The sequence below is a fragment of the Tauraco erythrolophus genome, chromosome 1, assembly GCF_009769465.1.
Source record: "Tauraco erythrolophus isolate bTauEry1 chromosome 1, bTauEry1.pri, whole genome shotgun sequence".
Taxonomy (NCBI): domain Eukaryota; kingdom Metazoa; phylum Chordata; class Aves; order Musophagiformes; family Musophagidae; genus Tauraco; species Tauraco erythrolophus.
Window position 1 is genome coordinate 42763369 of NC_141465.1, and position 21387 is coordinate 42784755.

Genomic DNA, 21387 nt, shown 5'->3' on the forward strand with positions numbered 1-21387 from the left:
GAGGAGGAAAAATCAAGCAGAGGCCAAGGCTGAATTTCTTATTGTGTAAGCTCCCATATTGGTCACAGAGCCTATGGGAAATACCTGCTGGTAACAGTAAGTGAGAAGATTCTTGGTGAGACAAATTCACAGCTACGGAGTGACTGGAGACCATGGAAGAAACGTGTTTCTAAATGCATGGTCAGGTTGTGATACATTGGATATTGCAATCTACTTTTTTTCAATCTGCCTCTAGCCTCGACAGATCTGAACACACTGCTAGATTTTGGAAGGTAACTCATGTATAACAATACTTTAGGGACGTTGAGTGAGGGGCTCTTTTTACACTAAGATCTTTACTAGTGTTAATAGATCCCACTAGTCTTTCAAGGATGAAATTTGAATATACTGAGAATGCTGAATATTAAGCATAAACTATAACAGAAATACTGTGGGGGAAAAAATAATATATTCTTTCAGTTTTAATTTTCATATTTCCAGTAGACATAACATCAAGAAATGAGCTTATTTTTGTGTTACCTTTTCTACTACATAAATTCTGTTACTGAAATAAACGTTTATCATAGTTCATTTATTCAGTAATTTTAGCATTTTTTTCTTTCAGTAACTTCTGGTGAAACTGTTGCTGTGGATACACAAACCAGAGTAACCAAGGAAACCACCACCTTCAAACCAGAAATGCCATCTTCTGTGCTTTTGGAGGTTCCAGCCTTGGCTGACTTCAATAAGGCATGGGCAGAACTCACTGACTGGCTTTCTCGACTGGATCGAGAGATCAAATCTCAGAGAGTGATAGTAGGTGATCTTGACGATATCAACGACATGATCATCAAACAAAAGGTATGAGAAAAACTGATTTTTCAAGTTGAAAGCCTCATGATCTTTATTCTGTATTAAATAATTTCAGCAAGGAACACAGGAGAGATAATAGGCTGCAACACATACAGTTGTTACTTAAGATACTTTATTCTGTAAACACAATTATTGGATAAAATGTTAAGATAATCAATTGAGGAAAAAACAGAGTATTTAATATCTTCACTATTATTTAAGGCAGATCTCTTCATGTTTCTGTTGCTTGTGTTCATTGTGTCTTAAGAGTATGCAAGCCAATGGTTGAAATACAAACCTCATGAGAAAGCGAGAATTGCATAGTAAGCTCCAGGTTGCCACGAGTAAGGATACCCTGTTTCATACCTTTTCTTATGTTGCTTCTGTAATAACTTTCTGAGAGGCTTATATCCTGCTGCTGTTGGGTTATGAAAAGCTCCTCAGTCATCTTAAAGAAAAGAACAGCTCATTAATGCAAGTGTTTTGTCAGCAAAACTGCATCAGTGTTACTTATCTTTGAAAACACAGAAAAATATGGAAATATATGTGCAAGGGAAAAAAAAAGCTAAACTTTAGCTACTCAGTTGCAATAAAAGTAATTTGGTATTATACAGCTTGAAAGTAATTACCTGCCTTCTAGATTTAACATTGTTCAATATAAAAGATTTGGCTTGCCTGTGCAAAACTTTTCAGTGTTAAATTTCCATTCAGTTCAGTTCTAAACTGAGTTTAGGACTCTCCATTATGAAATTCTCTTCTGCTTCCCCCTCCTAATAAAAAACTGATTTATTGTAAGGAAATATTGACATTCATTCTCTTTGCTTAAAGTAAAAAGAGAGGAAGAAACAATGGACACATTTTGCCTAGTATCTGTACAAAGCAGTTTTATAAGATCATGCATATTAAAATATGCAGATGTCTCATAGAATTTATTCTGCTTGTTTTCCTATATTTCCCTTTTTCCCCAGTGATTTAAACTTTCTATTTTTGAGACTTTTCGGTTTGCTTTACTTTCTAGATTAGTAAAATAGTTGTTTCATCTTGATTAATGATCACAGTACTTACTGTGTAGAATTATAGAGTGTTCTATTAATTAAAACATCCTTAAAATAGCATGGGTATATTTTAATAATAAATGATAGTCACAGTATCACTCGTACAGGACACTAAATTAAAATAGCTGTTATGTCATTTGAAAAGGTTAAGGGGGAAAGAAGACTTGTTTGCACATTATCTTTTCATCAGAATTGTTTTGTTTTTTTTAAATTTTATGTTGTCAAATACTTGATTCAGAATTATGTGGGTTTCTTACTTGTGCCTTATTTTAGCATATAATTCTAGCAGGCAAAATCCTTAGCTTTCTTCCTCTGTAGATCTCTTTTACTTAACTATGAGATCAAATTATTGACTCTTGAGAATTTCGATTAATGTTATATATGCTTTAAAATGAACAGGTTTATATCTGCATTTCATCTTTACTCAAGGCTTAAAATATATCAGCTGGTTAAGCCAGTACTATTGCAATCTTCCTCTCAGTTCTGTTCCTGGCTGGGTAGCCTTATCTCTTTTTTCAATCCCATGCTGTGCTGGTAACAAAACCAGCAGGAAAACCCTTTTTTGTTGTGCTTACCTCTCTAATTGGCTATGCAACAGAATGTGACATTTAATATATTCTCTGATGAAATGCAAGAATCAATGCCTAAATATAGACTGTAGTTCTGTTAACTGGCTCCCTCTTCTCTAACGATCATCTTAATATCACTTAATATATGGAAATGAATGTAATGAAATTTCGATTCTGCTCCTAAATCTATCGCTGGATTATTACTTGAGATTAGCAGACAGAATTTTCAAAACTGACAAAGAATTTTAGGTTTCTCAAAAAAAAAAAAAAACAACAAAACAAAACAACACCATGCTTTCTAATATGTAGAGAATCTGCAGCAGTGTATGGGCTGATTAAGTTGGACACGTGGGTACTTGGCTATTCTGGATAGTCAGGCCAGAAATGATCTAACTTGGAAATCCAAAAGTAGTGCTTATCTCCACAGATCTGTATATTCTGTAAAAGACTACAAGTCATACCTCTCCTGTGGTTGTGATTTAAAAGTCATTGAAAGTCACAGTATTGTGTTGTGCTCTATTTGGAGAGTTTGTTGCATCTCTACAGGGATGTCAGTAAGCTTTAACAGGAGTTCTGTCTTAGTAGATTGACTTTTTTTTTTTAATCAGTTTTTCACCTTTAGCTGTAGGACACCATTTTAACACAGCTGACTACTTCTCTTATAAAAATTCAGCATTATAAAGATACATGCTCCATGAAAGATATTATATTGTAATTCATCTCTTGTTGCTCACCAGAATTTAGAACACTTAAAACTGCTAGTCCCTTTGGTGTGGTACCAAGCCTTTAGTGGTTTGGGCTTTTGTTTCCATTTCGTATTTTTTTTTCAAAAGAGAGCGCCACATTTCTAATAATAAATTGCAGTATCAAAGCAAACATTTTAAAAGCAAAGAAATCCCATATTCTAACAACGCAGGTAACGGGACATTTTCCAAATCACAGAGGTAAAAATAAGTGACCTTAAGTTGTCCTTTCTTTCACAGCAGCATGTAATGTTGTCAAAGCTAAGTCTCTGAGGGTGTTTTGGTTAAGTTCATTTCAATCTGATTGTGTCATGAGATCACAACTGCATTTTTCTTCAATAAAAGTTTAAGACATCATTAACCCTCACTTGAACTTTGCCTGGAGGTGATCACAGTGAATTGGTAGTCTTGTGTGAATAACATGTGCAAAGATTAATTATGCAAAAAAATAAACAAAGACAACTATTCTAAAAAAAGACTTATTTTAGTGGCAGCTTCTCTTTAATAAAAGAAATAATACAACTTACATTTTCCTAAGTGGTACACCTACTATGTAGTAAAAGGAACATAATAAAAAAGTAGCATAGTGGCTATTCATTTCAAACACCTATAGTTAATCTTTCTATCAAATGAGTAGCATACCTTTCTTTCAAACAAATACATTACATATTTTAGCCATCTATGAGGGTATATATATATTGTTAAATTCTGTATAATTAAACTAAAAGACACTAAAACATGTGCGGTAAAGAAATTTAATATTAGCGTTAGTGCCATCCATGTTTTCATTAGAAGAATATTGTTATATTTTACTCATTTGCTTGAAGACTGATGTTTGCAGGATTTTTGATCCTCAAAGAAATAAATGTCAGGCAGGCTGACAAGAGACTCATATGTTGTTTTTTTAGACAACCTTCATCTGCAGATAAAGTTTATGGGAAATACTGAGAATATATAATATGCCAAGATGTAAGTAGCTGAGGAACATGTCAGAATACAGTTTACACTGTTGCTTCATTTCACTGTCCTTACTTCAAAACAATCAAGATGTTTTATATTTGAAGGTCAGGTGAGGATTCTTCACAAAGAGAAAATTATGGACAGAGGAACAGGATGATAAACTACATTTTGCTACATTAGGAAAAATGGAAACCTCTTCTTACTTAAGATGCCAACAAACCTTTACTCAGAAACTCTGCTTTGGCATCATTGTATTTTGAGGAAAGTTTGTGCAGGAATAGATTTCTAATGCAAGCAGAGATCCATGAAGGCTATGTGAAGCTTGAAGATAGTTAACAATGCCATTCGAAGAGATCAAGTACTATTATTTTAAATTTTGAATTCTGTCCATGATTTTTGCCAAGGCATGCTGTTCATCCAAATTTTTTGTAACATATGCTATTGAAAACATTACTTTCAGTTGTAATGGATTAAAATAGATTTTGTTTAGTAAAAATTATTATTATAATAAGTAATATTACTAATTAATTTGACTACAAACATTTTCAGTGCCTACTTTTACTCGTTGTTTCTAAGAATATAAGTTGAGTCTGTACTATTAGGTACAGTGGAAAGGATTATTCTGAAAAAAAGTATTTATGTAGAACGAGACCTACAGCCAAAATAGTTACTGAGACTTAAGCAAAGAAGAGGAAAGATACTTTTAGGTAATGATTTGTGTCATCCTAAAGTAGTTATCTAAAGATACTCAGATAGTTTATTTCTACTCAATTAATTTGTCAGTATTCAAAAAGTAGGTTTGATCTTCTGTCAATTAGAGAAGTAAACAAAACTGGAATGAAGAGACTGTTTTCACTGTTAATTACTGAACTGATTTTTCAATAGCTGAGGATCTTGTGCAGTTGATGATAGTAAAATAACTGTTAAGGAAAAATATTTGTTTAAAAACTGTGCAATTAACAGACTTCAGATGAAAGAGTAGGCTTAACTGACATTCCCTTTGTTTGAGGATTTTTTACTTATCCTTTTCCTTGGTTACATACCATTCATTTTAGTATACAACTTTATAATTATACCTGCATTTTCATATGCAGCTTTACAATTAGGATTCTGATAGATCTGAAGAATGGGAAGCTTTCTGTCCAAACCATTTTTCAACATAAATTTTTGTGGAAATAAAATATAGTTTTCTAAATTTATTACTTGTTCTTACAGAAGCAACTGTAATTGTCAAATTAAAATTTGTAGTTTTGTATAACGGTTATGAATCAATATATTCTAAATTATGCCCATGTAGAATGAAAACTTATGGTTACAGCCACAGATATTCATGTCTGTTCATTCAGTTTATATGAGAAGTTTAAGCTTATAGGTAAAGTGAAGTCCTCAACCTTTTGAATAGCGTACTTCAAGTTCTACAGAGGTATGAGGAAGTTTCATATTAGTGACATAAGCATGAAAAGACTCATGTAGCATATCTTCAGATAAGGTACTATTGAAGAACATCAAAGAAGATCTTATACTTGGAGCTGAATGTTTTCCAGTTTAGTATTCTCATGTGCTTAAAGGGAGGAGTTCGCTAGTCCAGAATCCAAGTGTGGTGCCAGTAAGTTGGAAGCTGACATTCAAACTTTCAGAATCAATCTTCAGGAGCATATTTACCTCACCAATCTCTCTATGCTGTCCATGCTGCTTATTTTCAAAGCTCCACATTCTCTAAGATCTTGTATTTCCATATGAACACACAGCTGCAAACATTCCCTGGGGCACTGTTGGACCAAGATCAATTAGCTCCCAAAGCAGGGCTGGGGGCTGAAACTGATTCTGCAGCATGTTGTAGGGTTCGTTGGCATTTTTGAGCACTTTCTCTGATAGCAGAACCCTATACATGACTGTATGGCTTAAATGGTGTGCAAAACCTCCTTTATCTCTATGAATTTCACCATAGGATATATTCGCTCAGGAAACTACTGCCATTATTTTATGTGTATTTCAGAGTGCTATTGTTGTTCTATTTAACATGGGATATCTATCAGAATTCTTATTTTATACTATCATGCTGTTACATTTAAAATTAATTCTAATTTATGAGAAGTATTGGAAGGCTGGTTTCAGTTTTTGAATTGAATAGAAAAAATAATAAATGAACAGATTTTTAAATATATTAGAAAAAGTTAGGACTACAAGGCCCGTATACTGAAAGATTTCAGCTTTTTTATAGAACAGAGGAAAATGAAAAACTGTATGTCAGCCTTTAAGTTTCTTTTTAAAGGGTAGAAAATGCAGCAGGATGCTCTAGAAGGCCTGCAAATCTGAGTCTTTAAAGGGAATGTGGAGGGAAAAAAGAAAAAAAATCTATTAATCTGAAAATTAGACCTCAAGGGATATAGAATATATGTCAGGAGACACTTTTTTTAATACTTTATTGCACATAAAAACAGCCGATATTTTAAAATAGCTTGGGCAACTCATTACAGTATGTTAGAGAGTATATTTGTTTTCTGCAACACTGAAAAAGCTGTCTAAACATTGTCTTTTGGAGAATGATTAACAGCCATTTCCTTATTTCTCTATAATGTTAATCACTAGGACGTGCATAAAAATTTTACCCCTAAGGATCTGATTTTAAACTCGTTGAAGTAAAAGAGATACTTTCATCATTTTTCAATTAGTTTTCAGTCAGGCTCTAAATCATCACCTAAACAAAAAATACTTAATAGTACAATTGTGCTTTAAGATAGCTTTCCTCTGCTTGCTTTTATTGGCCTATTGTGAAATAATTTGATTATTTTTTTCCAATTCCTGCCAAATAAGCTTCCAGGAAAAGATAAATTATCATGATTAGTGCAACTGGCATCCTGTTACGTTCAACAGTGAAAAGAGAAACGTAGGAACTCATTTTCATTTGCATTTATATGTTGAGTATTAGAAGTATGCACTTTTTACTAGGATTGCATTTTTCAATAGCAAGTATATCTTTCTATACTTCTAAGTCTGATGTGTAAGTATAAATAACCTGTTCCATCAACACTAAACCTTACTTGACCTATTCTTTTATCCAAATCAACCTTTCATTGTGTGTGTATTTGCATGCCACTAGTATATGCAACTCAGAGACCTGTTGCCTTGAGCACTCTAAAAACGTACCATGGGTATGAAAAGACTGTTTAAAGTTGTGTGTTGTCCACAATGTGGACCATGAGGAAATCTTCCTGTGCTAGAAACTGTAAAAACTGCTCAAATTTTAATGAGTTCTGTGTGTGCCCAGGCAGCAAAAAAAAAAAAAAAAAAGCATAACTAGATGCTGGGCTGCATTTAATAAAATCATAGTCAGCACGTTGAGGGAAGTGATCATTTCCTTCTAATCAACGTCTGTAAGACCACATGTGGAGTTCTGTGTCTAGTTTCAGGCTTTTCCGTGTGCAGGAAAGGCATGGAGGGAGTCCAGAACAGAGCCACCAAGGTGGTCAGGGGCTGGAGCACTTGATATACAAGGAGAGGCTGAGAGCTGGGCTTGCTCAGCCTGAGAGGGAGCTCAGGAGGGACCTTGTTGCTGCCTACAGCCGCTAAATGGGAGACTGTACAGCAGATAGAGCCAGACTCTTCTCAAAGGCGCACAGAAAAAAAGATGAGAGGCAATAGACACATACTGCAATGAAGGGAATTCAGATGAGAATGAAAAAATGTTCCTGATGAGCATAACGAAACATTGGAACAGGCTGTCCGGAGATGAAGTGAATTCTTCATCCTTGGAGATATTCAATACAAAACTGGAGAGGGCCATGTGTGACCTGATGTGACTCTGAATTTGCCCTATTTGAACAGTAGGTTGGGGAAAATGATCTCCAATGGGCCCTTCCAATCTGAATCATTCTGTGATTATATATGAATGCTATTATCAAATAACGAGAGTCTATATTGTATACCTTGTCAATGAAACACGCTTTAAAGGAAGGAAATCATGGCTTCATGCCACCTTTGCATCCCTCCTACCTCAGCTATGATTTGCTCTAAGACCTGGAGCAGTCCTAATAAAATTTCAATAAATTATTTAGTTCTAAGTAGTAGTGAGGATCTATTAGGACAGTTACACAAGTTTTACGGGGTTGTATTTTTTTATTCATATTAATATGCATTATTAGAAGTAGTAACAAGATAACATAAGAGTGGCTTTGTTTTTATTCAGAGATCGTGGGAAATGTAAAAGCAGCTTGTTTCTAAATAATGATGCAATGTATAAAATTCTAATCTAGTCGTAATCATAAAATGCAAATTAAAACTAGGAGGAACAATTGTATATTTGGCTCATTTTATGTGTGAAGAGATGAAGCTCTTCTTAGAGAAATAAGTTTTCCTCTGTAAGAAAATAAAAACATCAAATCCCAGCAGAGCTTCCTAATGAAGCTGATCTTGAAACACAGTTCTTTTATGTGGAAAAGAAAATGATCCCAGAATTTTAACTAAAAAAAAATCTACCATCTTGAAATGTACCCTATTGGTTTCTCAATGTGCCAAGGGTACTCTGATACTTGTACAAACACTCAATAATAATGTAGATTCAGGGATTTACTAGAAGATGGACAGTTCTCTCTTGAGGCAGAGCAGCCAGCAGTGTCATTATCATCCTTTTTCATGAAGGGATTGTTTAAAAAAAATGTCACTAGGTTTTTTAAGCTATGGGATGTGTCAAATAACTAGTTTCTAGTGACTTTGTTCTATTGCAGAAAGCAAAATTCCTGGAATTCCTTTTTCTCTTTTCCCAGTAGAACACTTATAATGAATTTTTGCACTTAAAGAAGCTCTTGTGAAGAATTTTCTGTTGATTTACATGGATGTATTTTTTTTATAACACTCACATGAATTAATCAAAACTACTGAAATAAGTATTTGTCTCAAATGTAAGCAGGAGGCAAACATCTAACTCACTAAAGCTCCTGCAAAATATTTAAATCCTATGCCATGTAGAGATGCTTAAAAAGTGAGAGGTAAAATTTGTAAAAACGCCTTAAGAGGCATAAAGGCATATTTGCTTTCAGGGGCACAGGGATCTTGAATATTTTTCTCCATTCTATAGCCATTATATACATTTATTTCTTCATATGACCCACCACTAAGCATGCCTTGTCACTAGATTTAAGATAAATAAAGAGTAAGTTCATGTGGTTCTGAGGAGGAAGAGAAGTAATGAGAGAGAGAATTGCATGTCTTAGGAAGCTGGGGGAATGAGGAGAGAGGGACACCATTCTCTGAATTTGCCTGACCTTCACTCACTTGCCCCACCTTATTCGTCACCTTTGTGTATCATGACCGGTCTGTTTTCTGCTGCCTTGAGTCACCTTTGGCCCATCTCTTCTTCAACATATTCTCCTTTGTTTCTGCTAAACTGAATTTTGCATGCAGAAAATGAGGACAAAATGTCTGATTTTGCCTAATACCTCTAACAGCTAATGTCCTTTGTTAATGATAAACAACATACTGAAGAAACACTAGATTCTGGCATTTCTAGATACTCTTTTTGTTTCACTAGTTGGGGAGAGTGGTAGGAGGGGGCAGTATGTTTATTTTTTACTTGGATATAAAAACAATCCCTCTTTCACTACTGCAAAAACAAAATCTCAAACATTCATATTAGCAGACAACAAATTTACAATGTAAATAGAAAGAATATTATTTTTTCAGGTTACTATACACATCAATGAAATACTAGAAAATGGCCAAATAAACAATGAGCTTGAAATACAAAAATAATCCCGTTAAAAGCTATATAAGACTATATGTTTTCCTGAAGAAAGACATTAAAGTATTCTTCTAAATCGAACCAGAGATTTTAGCCCTTCACACAATCAAGTGCTGAAGGAGGACTTAATTAAAAGAATGTTTTTGTAGTAAAGGTGGACCATTTCACATTGCTCAAAACTCTCATCTGTCTGTGTTGCTAGCTGATACAATAAGCAAGGTAACAAATCAATTCCCAGAACTGTGTTCTGCTGCTTTTGTGGACCATTGCTCTTATTGGGCTAAAAGATCGATTTAACTTATCACCATGGCACCTCTCTAATGTTCATGTGCTTTCTGCTTACATGAAAGATTTTGTGCAGCCAAATGTGAGTTTCATGCATGGAGGTTTAGTCACCTCAGCCGGCTCCCAACTATCTTTTTCATGCTTCTGGACTTGTCAAATCCTCCCACTGAATTGTTAAACATTGAATTCACACTGAGGTTCATGCAGAACAAATATTGCAACTATCTACTCTATTTGCTCAAGAAAAACTTTCATGTTAGCCACTAATGTGTAACTCACTCAGTTGCTGCAGTTATGTGCTATTCACAGAAGTACAGCTTAAGAAAATATAATGATTATCCATCTTTTTTGAGGGATTATTGTAAAACCTCCAATCAAAAATAGTTGATAAAGGTAGGAAGACCATTCAGGGTGACAAAATATGAACTAAACTGATCCACTGACCAAGAAAAAATGTAATGTTTACTATTCATTTTTATGTGCTTAAATAACTAGGCAAGAGCAGAATATCACTATCTGAGATGTGCAGTGATAATTTGTTAATGATTACTGATATTAAGCTTTTTTCTGATGTCAAATCTTAAAAATAGATGATAAATTTGTATTTGCTCTTTGATCCAGAGTATTAGAGTGCAATGATGATCTTGAGTAGATTTCCTTTAAGAAAATAATCCATCAAAGTAGAAATTAGGTAATAGAATCAACACTGGAAAGACACTGGAAAGCAAGAGAATTGAGAGTTGCAATTGTTCAGCATCTCACACATCTGGCCTTACTTGTTGATAACAGGAATGTGGAAATTGCTCAAAAAGAGAAATAAGGAATAATTAAAAAAAACAAGTCTAGGCCTAACAAAATATCAAAGCAGAACATTCAAAATCATTTAAATAATTGCCACTGATTTCTAGACATTAAATTTTTTTCTATATAGGCATAAAGAGTTGAAAAAAATACAGATCATATCTGAGGTGTTTGTAGCTGTATATATATACAGTCTGATTTATTACTGAGGAGATCGTAACTGCCTAAAATTCAAGTATTCTAACGTGATTAACAACTTGACCAAAGCTCATCTAACTTATCTCCTGATTCAGCAGAAAGAAACTGGCGTGTCTGTGGTTTAGTGTGCCTGATTCTGAAGCAAACGTCTACAATAGCTGAGGCAAATTGCTTCCTGTAATGTCTTGTTTCTCTCAAAATATGCTCAGTGTCAAGCTCAGGCACAGGTACCTACACCTGGTCTGACTCACCCCTGCCTTTCTGGTGGAGCAGTTTTCTACTGGAAAATATCTGTGTAACAGAGCTAGCACATTCCACGGGGAATGCAGCGACTCTGTGGTTGCCCCCGGTCATATTCCTGACATAACCCTGCAAACCGTGTAGGTTTCCTGTAATGGGCAGCAGGTAGTTTTCACCGTTCATTAGCACAAATTCCTCTGAGACAATGAAAAACTGCCTGATTTCTCTCTCATCTCCTTGGTCATCTCTGAATATCACAGCTCCAAGTTTTAGTTTAATTTGATTTTTGCATTAAAAAACCACACCCAAACCTCCAAAACAAAACCACAGAAAAAATCATGTTCTAATGTTAGCAGTAGTAAAGTGAAAATCTGTATTGTAATGTTCAAAAGGGCTCCTTTTTGATGTTTTAACAGAACAATTTGACACTTTGTTTCTTTGGAAAAAAAATAAAGTCAGCACTTATTTCTAATTAGAGTAGAAGCTGGTTTTAGTATTTTGGAAAAAATTATTCCAGGGTAACACAAAGATCCTGCTCTATTTCACTTTCCTTTTCAGAGAAATATCTGTTATGTTTTCTGACCAAGAAGCAAGGAAAGTGAAAGTAAGAAATAATAAACAGAAGGTGAATTTAAGCATTTCGTGGTTTGTGGGGAAGAATGATGTTTTTTAGGCTGTTGTGAGTTACCAGAGACGTCCTACTGCGTTTGTCACGGTGTCGTTTATTCAAACAGACAGTTTTGAAGGTGGCGTGGTGTGGAACTAGATCTCAGGGTAAATGTCCAACCTTTTGACATATGTTTGACCATATGAATAGGACTTTTTTCCTTTGTGGTATCTTATCAGTGTGTCTTAAATTCCTACTGTGCATCGTGATCAGCACGGATAGCATTTTTAACTGTTCCTATAAATCCTTCTACCTCTTCATATGTGGCCCATATGGCATAATATTTCTGTGATGAAAACTGGTATATTTGGCATATTCTTATAATGACATTCAGATGTGGGATCAAGCTCTGACAAAGCATTCTGTTTTGCAAAACAATAACTGCATCGGAACTCATAAAAATTATTATCTCGTTCACTCATCCGGTGATTTTGGGTAGGGGTCCTCCCCAGGGCTCCCCCCCTCCCCTGCCCTCCCCAACACGTCGTTACAGCATGTGGTAAAGAACACGTATATAGATGCTAGAGAATCAAATGGTATTTGTGGGTATCAGATGATAACTGAGGACTTAGGATCAGTGATTTGAGTCGGTCAATAAAATCAACTGTTTCAGCCATTTGTGTTTTGTAAATGCTCCTTGGCTAATTTAGAGGACATAACATAGTCAATTTAGGACTGATTTACTAAAGAGGCTCTCTCATGTACATTGGTGCAAGTCAGGAGGAAGTCCTTTGGACTCAGTGGAATCTGCATTGGGGATGTGCACAGCAACTGGCCCTTCTGAGCAATGACAGTAAGGTGTATTGTACCATGTTGGACCTAATGTTACGATCTTCATCACTTCATGAACTTCAGTGTTTATGAAACACTTCTGCTTACCTATAATAAACTAGTTGTTCCACAGCTGTACATACCTGCAATAATAATCGTTGTTGATAGGATCGATTTAAAGACAGAAGGGTTTACAGTAAAATAATTAGTGGGGATTTTGCATTTAAATTTTAATACTGATGAGGCATATTTGGATGGAAAAAGTTGAGTATTTATAAGATTTATAAGTGGCTTCAGTGAGGACTTAGGTCATTGTTCTGAGTTGGGGAAAAAGTACATGAAATTATCTCACAGGTCTTATGGTTACAGTTAAGACAAGACAGGAAAGATGGATGAAATGGAGGTGAGGAGTAAAGAGTAGGAAGAACAGTGTCATTACTTAATTGGAAAAGTCTGCAAGACCATTAGTTCGCCTCCTTTCAGACATAGTTGTGTAAAGGTCCATATTGATGAAGTGTTAAAATTCAGTGAAGGAGAAGGATTTGTAAGATAGAAATGCTCTTGTTTTTTATCTAGATGAGTTTATGAAAATTTAATGTCAGTAAGTTTCCCTCTCCTCTCTTCCTGTTAGACTGCAGAAGTTTTTAGGTCAAACATCATTTGCCTTCTGAGGACAATGTCTAACAAGTATCTTTCTTTTAAACTTTCTAGCTAAGTATGCTGAGGTTAAGGAGAATCCTGTGTGTTGAAACTAGTATTCAGTTATGCTGGTTTATTTTGCATATTATTTTCTACTTTTTATTAAATTATTTTCCAATAATTCTTACTATGGTGAGAATTCATATATTTTGTTTAATTATGAGTATTTTTGTGTGAAATTAATAATTTTATATGTCTCTAATCATTAGAATGATTTATACATATACCAGAATTGTCAGTGGAATCTAAGGAAATTGTGCACCTGACTCTTAATTTCCTTGGGTGCTCATTACCCAATTCCTTTGAAATTCTTTCATTAGACAATCTTAAAATCACAAATCTTAATTAAAATAACAAGACAGCCTTTGGAGACCTCTTAGTGTAGAATACAAAGCATGTAATTTTTCTTGTGAGAAAATTGGGGAATTTCACTGTAGGAAAATGTGTTCTCTTGACTTCATGTGTCACTGTATGCCTACTTCTGAAGTGCATGGGCTATATGATCATTGTTAGGCTTTTCTGTAGGATTGGAGTTCAGGGGTGCAATTCAACAGCATATAGAATAAATGATTCTCCAGCCTGCTTTGAATGGTGGATAAATAGTCATTTAGGTTATCATTTTCAATTTTCTCTCCTTCTACTGCCATTGCAAATTGAGACTTTTTCACTGTAATTATAATTTCCAGCCCCAAACCATATAAATAGCAGATTTTATTTTTTTTTTTTAGTACTATCTCAGAAAGAAAAAGAATGAACAGCAGGACTCATTTTCAGTTCCCTGTACATCAAAAGAATTGTAATGGATTTTTAAAAATAATGTGAAAACAAGCACTTTTTTCACAATACCCAACAGAAAATGATGATCTTTTCCTTTCAATGTTTTGCTACTCATCCTTCTCTTGGAGACATTCTGACTTAATTTCAATCTGTCTCTGTATTTTTTTTTTCTTCTTTTCCATTTGAGTTTTCTCTGTGAGGGATGCATGTTGAGGATGGTGACACAGCACAGAAGATTTCAGTTTCTGTAGGAGTTGCCCGTGGCACACTGTTTCTGGGCAGCACCCTGCTGTCTGTCTGTCTGCTAGTATTCTGTTTAGGTGGGGAAAAAAAAGGGGGGGAAGGGATTTATTGAAATAATTCAGAAATAACTGCTGAGCAGCATAAAGGTTAAATGTTAGAACTAGGTTTTAGTTCTTTTATAGTTTGCACTGAAGTAAAGTAAGTTCAGATAGTAAAAGATGGGAATAACTCAGTATTTTCCCAGAGCAATTTCTATCATGTTTGATAAAACTTTTTGATTTTTTTTTTTTTAAAGACTTTAGGTAAAGCCAAGTTTCTACATCAAATTGAAACGCTATTTTTAATGAGCAATTCAGTAAGAAATTTAAGAATTTAATACACACAATCACCATTCTGTTCCCTCTAATGCCAGCCCTCCGGGAAAGTATGGTTACAAGTAGTAGTTTCTAAAATAATACAATGTACTTTTTAATATTTGTTAAAATTCAGTTCTCTCTCTCAAATTATTTCATTGGTCTTACACATGTTTTAAAAGCAGACATTTGTGTATGTCTGTCTGTCTGTGTTTTGATGAGGAAATATAGGATATGTGTGGAGAGTGATCTAGGTTAAAACTAAAACTTTTTCAATACAATAATTCTTAATGTTTAAACTTCACTTTCTTAGTTTGGCATGGTTTAATGCAAGTAACTCTGTAATTTAAAAATAATGACACAAAAAATCCTCCAAAACAGTATTTAAAATTAAGCTCTCCACAGTAGAAATCTCCTATCCTTGCAGTTATGGGAGAGAAAGGTGTATCATTTTGAAGTACATCACCCGAATTCTATTTTAAAAATTGGAGAAAACTGAGTACTTGGATTTTTTTGATAAAACGTAGAGGTTGCTTTGTTTTGTTTTGTTATTTTAGCAAGAGAATGTAAGAGGCAAGACTAAAAGAGAAATAAGTATGGTATATCTCAAGACTGTGTGTACAGCATTTTACAGGACAAGGGGAAAGAAAAAAACAAAGTTCTGAGATATTTTTGGTCTGCTTTTACAGATCATATGTTGCTGACCATACTATGTCCAAAAAGGAAACAAAATATATTCATTCAGAACATACTTCAAATCTTGCCGGTTTACATACTCACTTTCTCTGAAAAAGTAGGATTATAACATCCAACACACATTTAATTTTATTACTCAAATGCAGATATTTTTTATTATTCTCTTCATTTTTTCTGCTGTATTCTCATTTACTTTTGATACCTCTCTATTTTGGTCACCCATATACTATAGAGGTTTACTACATGAGTTCTTAGGGAAGAAGCTTGTAAACAATGCAGGGCAGAGATTCTGTCTTCATATCTCTTTACATATATTTAGACACTGTAGATTCTACTGGGAAAAAACAAAAACAACCTGCTTTACTTGTTTTGATCATCTTTCAGCTGCAATACAAGTTCCTGGCTTATCTCACTGAGCAATGACAAAATCATTTGTAATTCTTATTCTTAGACACAAAATTGGGGCAGATCGTAACAAAAGTGATTGTATGTTTCTTGCTACTGAAATGTTAGACATGTTATCTGATATTTCCAAACCATTTAACCATTTGGCCATCAAAGAGCAGACTGTTACCTGTTTGGCTTTAATCTACTTGGCAACGGCTACATTGGAGCATAGTTTCAAAATGACAACAAACATGCACGATGCATTATAATTACATCCCTTTCAGGAATAAGAGCTGCAGAAAAATTTCTTGAACTTAAATACTATGTCTTTGCATCTGTGGGAACTAAAAATATTTTTAAAATATTTGGTTATAAAGTATATTTTCCAAAGTATTGCATGGGGTTCACAAGATTTTTTTAAGTAATGATAAAATGCAAAATCATATGTGTGCATAATTTGAGGGGACAACTCAGTGTAAATTCAATCAAGAATAAAACGCTATTATGTGCAAACACCTCCTGGGCTTGTGGAGAGGTAATGGAGCATGTGAAATAGATAAAGTGACAGCCAAGAGAGGAAGAAGATATGTGACTTTCCTTACAACTTTGTTTAATAAAGCTCTCAGTATACATTGTGGATATAATGTGTTGTTTTGTCTCCATCCAAATCATCTTAGTATTTTTTTCTATGCATTCTGTAGACTGTAATTTAGTGATAATGGCTTCTTTGCACAGTTCAGGGGTGACGAACAGGAATAACAAGTCAGTTAATAAGACGATGTGCATGTCTTTCCCAGTACAGAGCTCTTTATTTGAGTGGGTCAGGAAAAAAGTCATATTTTGCTTCTAAGAAACGTCACTAAGGATGCAGTATTGAATGTTTAGGGAGAATAAATATGAGAAAGCTGATTTTAAAGCAGCTTGTGTAAGAGCTGCATGAAAAGACTTACCTATTTTTCAGCCTTTCCTTAATTGTTACAAGCTTATTATTAGTTTGAAACATGCTTTATGAAATCTGTAATTCTTGACATTTGTCTTGGGCATTACCATTAAATTCTGTCATTTTGATCTGTGTTGCAACCTTCCAAGCCATACTGTCTGAGTGAGGAGCAGATTTGTATTGTGCTGCCTGAGAAGGACTGCAGCTGCAACACGATTCAAGGAGCTAGGATGCGGTCTCTATTTTCCCTTTGCTCCAGTTGGGAGCAATCTGTTCAAGCAAAGAGAAGTTATGCTCTTTTACTCTCTAGAGGGAGATGCAGTTGGATTCTCAGATGAATCGTTCCTATTGCCTTAACCTTGTCAACTTTTTCAGACTTTCTTATTTCAATGGAAAATTGTGATGATTAAATAATTGAAATATGATGCAGCATGGAAAGCATTTTAATGTGTATCATGTTTACTAATTTATTTTTTTTATTATTCCTTGATTCAGATAAAGTCTGGTGTTTTGAGAAGCTTCTTAGCAGCAGCTAGAAAAGATTTTATGTATTAGCAACATAAATAATATGCCAACATAGTAACAAATGAAACCGTTTTCCTGTTTACTACTGAAAGAGGATCTATTTATAACACTACAGATTTCCCTATAATTTAGGAAAAGGAACATCTTGCACAGAATTTGAAATTAATTTGGATGAGGACAACATTGCTTTTTACAAATATTTTTGGTCTCACATAACTCTGTATTTACCAGAGATCTCTCAGTGGTTTAGGTTGCAGAACTGGTGTTTTACAGACCTACAACAAATAAAAGAATAACTAGGTTTATAAATGGGACTAAAATTGGGTCTCATCACACCTGAGAGCATAAGAAATGCCTTACTGGGTCAAACCAGCAAAATGTCTCTGGTGGTGACTGGGAGAATGTACCCGCCTAGCTACTTTCTTCGGACTATTCCCCTCATACAACATCTGTAGCTGTTGGATTGGAGATATCAGGAGACACATTACTGCCTATCCCTTGTAGCATCTATTTTTCAGACTATTGTCCATGAAGTTGTCTAATCCCTCTCTGAAAATGCTGATTCTCTCAGCCCTAGTAACCTCCTGTGGCAGCAAGCTTTAGATACTCACTGTCCGCTATGAAAAGAAATAATTTCTTTTATGTGTTCTAAACCAGTTTCCACTACAAGAATGCAGTATACTCCTACCCATTCCTTTCTGTCTTTTGACGTTCAGGAGTGAACCTTTTCTTTTATGTAATATTGCCAAGTTTCTTAAAACTCTTTTTTGAGGGACTTTATTATAAAGTATTTTATATGTGTATGTCTCCTATCTGAACCAAATCATTCTTTTCTGCATGCTTGTTGCCTTCTTTAAAGAAGCCCAGGACTCCCTTTAACAAAAAGCTATGGCAGCTCTTTCCAAGAAAAAGACACTTGCTAATTTTATTCCTCAGAGTGGTTTTACCAGCTTTTACCATACATGAAAGATAGGCATATAGACCAGCAGTTGCCAGGATCTGGAAGCACAGTTTTAGGATCACAATGCTAGAGTAGTACGATTGAAGCCTTGCATTATGGTCACATTTCCTGCCATCACAACCTCTCTGAGCTCTCTCTTCGTAGGCGGCTTATGTTACTCTTGATTATAGGTTTATCATATTCTTCAGACTTGGAATATAAATTTAGCATTAATTATAGAGATTAAGTAATTAATCTGATTTTATTGTAAAGTCATTTTTAATATATAATAGTATCCTGACACCCACAAAGCCTTCTTTCCTGTATACTTTACGTCCGTATATTACAATGCACACCTAGCTATCATTCTGACACCAAACTTCTGAGAAATCTGATACGTGAGTTCAAGTAAAACAAGCTCTTTATATCTTAGCTAAGAAATTGAGGCCAGTAGTTTTCAGCAGAATTAAAAATAGAGAAACGGAAGAGCTACCCTGCCCTTTTGCACTGTCATTGCATAAGAAAGTACAATGACAAAGAGAGGCCAATTTCAAGAGCAGTAAGCTAACTCAGGGGCAGAAATCATTTTGTAAGTGTTGTTCTTATTATAGTCAGCCAGTTTGTAGGTACTGTTTCTCATTCTCCCTCTTTAGTTTTTCTCCATTGTTATCAAGCAATCAAAATAAAAGTTGAAAATGCATTAGCTATAGAAAATGCACATGATCATGTTTTTACGCAAACCAGCATCTAAAGTTCTGTGAAAAACGATGCTATAAATTAGCATAGGGCTCTATCTTATTCTCCATGCTGCTTTTTATAGAGTTTCTTTTCTTTTTTTTCTTTTGCAAAGGAATGATAGGTATAATAAAAAGGGCTTGAAGGAGATTTGAAAGGCTGTGCAGTCCAGATTTTTGCCTCAGGCAGGATCAACTAGACTTAAAAATTTCTGACCAATTTCTGTCTAACCTGCTCTTTAAGTCAAGATTCTTTTTGTAGCTTTGCAGGATTTTTTTTTCTACTGCTTTGTAATCCTTGCAGTTCAAAAGATGTTTGTCTCCAACCTTAATATCCCCTGCTGCAATTTAAACTAATTATTTCACCACAATAGAAATTGAGAAGAGTTTACCCTCTTTCAGCCATAACCTCATATATTTGAAGGCTGACACTTACTTCAGTTCAATCTTGTCTAGACTAAACAAATCCTGCTTTTTAAAATTTCTGTCCTTGTTTCTAGACTTCTGATCATCTGTCCAGTCATTTGCAACCCATTTTGATGTTCATCCAGTTTATTCATAGAATCATAGAATGGTTTGGGTTGAAAGATCATCTTTGGGTTAAAGATCATCTAGTTCCAACCCCCCTGCTATGGGCAGGAACACCTTCCACTAGATCAGATAGTTATTTTAGTGCTTTGCACTTACTGAATTGAGTTCTCAGTTTTTTGGAAACCACTTCAAATTGTGTTCCTCTTCTCAAGTGCTTGTTGTGGGTTGGGTTTTGCATCCTTGTGAATGCAAAAAATCTACCCTCTATTCAACAACCAAGCAATTAATGAAAGTAGTGATTAATATTAGCCATAGTAGAAGATTGTAGGTTGGAGAAGGACTTTTTACAAGGGTATATAGTGATAGGACACAGGTCAATGGATTTAAACTGGAAGAGGGGAGATTTAGATTAGATATAAGGAAGAAATTCTTCACTCTGAGGATGGTGAGGCACTGGAACAGGTTGCCCAGAGAAGTTGTAGGTGCCCCATCCCTGGAAGTGTTCGAGGCCAATTTGGACGAGGCTTTGAGCAACCTGGTATAGTGGAGGATGTCCCTGCCCATGGCAGGAGGGTTGGAACTAGATGATCTTTGAGGTCCCTTCCAACCCAAACCATTCTATGATTCTATGATGGTACGAATCTGCATGTAGCTTCACTTGATATTACCTTCCCATGTAGTAACTTCAGGTTATGATTTTCCATCAGTTTAATTTTCATTTAAAACAAAATTTCCTAGCTTGCTTGTGGTAACGTCACATGGGAAACATCAGAAACCTTCCTGAGGGCATCAGACACAACTTCTAGCTGTTGTCCACTATTGGTAAATCTTACAGCTCCAGATGAAAGAAAATTCAGTTGATTGGTTATTGTTTACTCTTGATAAATGGTTGCCTGCTACTTATTATTTTTTCCCTTCTTACAGATTATTTAATCATATGTTCTAGAACTGAACTTAGAATAATTCACCTAAAATTTCCTGGGTAATTTTCTATCCCCTTTCAAAAGTGAACTGTATTCATCCATTGCAGGTTCTCAAATATAACTAATAATGCCTATGAGATTGCTCAAGCAAGTTCCCAAGTATTATAGATGAAATTCATGAGTTGTTAAATCACAATTCATATTGAGCTAGATAAGAACAGTGTCATACCAATAACAAAATTAGTGTTGTTTGTTCATTGACTTTCACACAGAGACCTTCTGCCTTGAAGCTGTTAAGATAAGGATTAGTGCTAGAACAATTTTTTTTTCAGACTGTCACTTCAAAAGTTTCAGTGACTGTTTTATTCTATTTGGGAAAAATGTTGTGACAAAATATGATTACAAACTTCAGAGGATCCGGAAAAATAATCTCCATCTTGTTTAATGTTGCAGAAGAGAAATGAGCAATAATTTTGAAACTCTTGCTGCCAAGAGAGGTATAAAAAAGAGTGGATAATAGTACAAAAAAGCTATTTAGGCTCTCTGTGATGGGTTGTACTCCTTATCTGAATATTGTCTACTGTTTCAAATTACCTGCATATATGTGTGTGTGAGTGTGTGCATATACATATACATTTAAACATTTCAGATACTTTTTCTTTTCTTGTAGAAGATATAGTGAAGAATAACAACAACAAAAAAAATCATTGGGTAGCTAGAAGAATTGGTGACAGCAAGTTCTAAGCAATCACCTGGCTAAGCAGTGACTTAGAGGTTGAAAT

The 21387-nt window shown here is 34.8% G+C and overlaps 1 protein-coding gene across 4 annotated transcripts in view; it reads left to right on the forward strand.

Annotated features, from left to right (window-relative positions):
- DMD (dystrophin) overlaps positions 1-21387 on the forward strand; it is a 1192425-nt gene that overhangs the window by 845680 nt on the left and 325358 nt on the right. For 2 of the 4 annotated variants that reach the window (XM_086608718.1, XM_086608727.1), the window contains one exon: positions 605-840. In XM_086608718.1, the coding sequence (XP_086464844.1) occupies positions 605-840 (236 nt within the window). Of the gene's footprint in view, positions 1-604; positions 841-21387 lie in introns of those variants that run through there. The other 2 variants (XM_086608735.1, XM_086608742.1) reach the window with 1 other exon arrangement.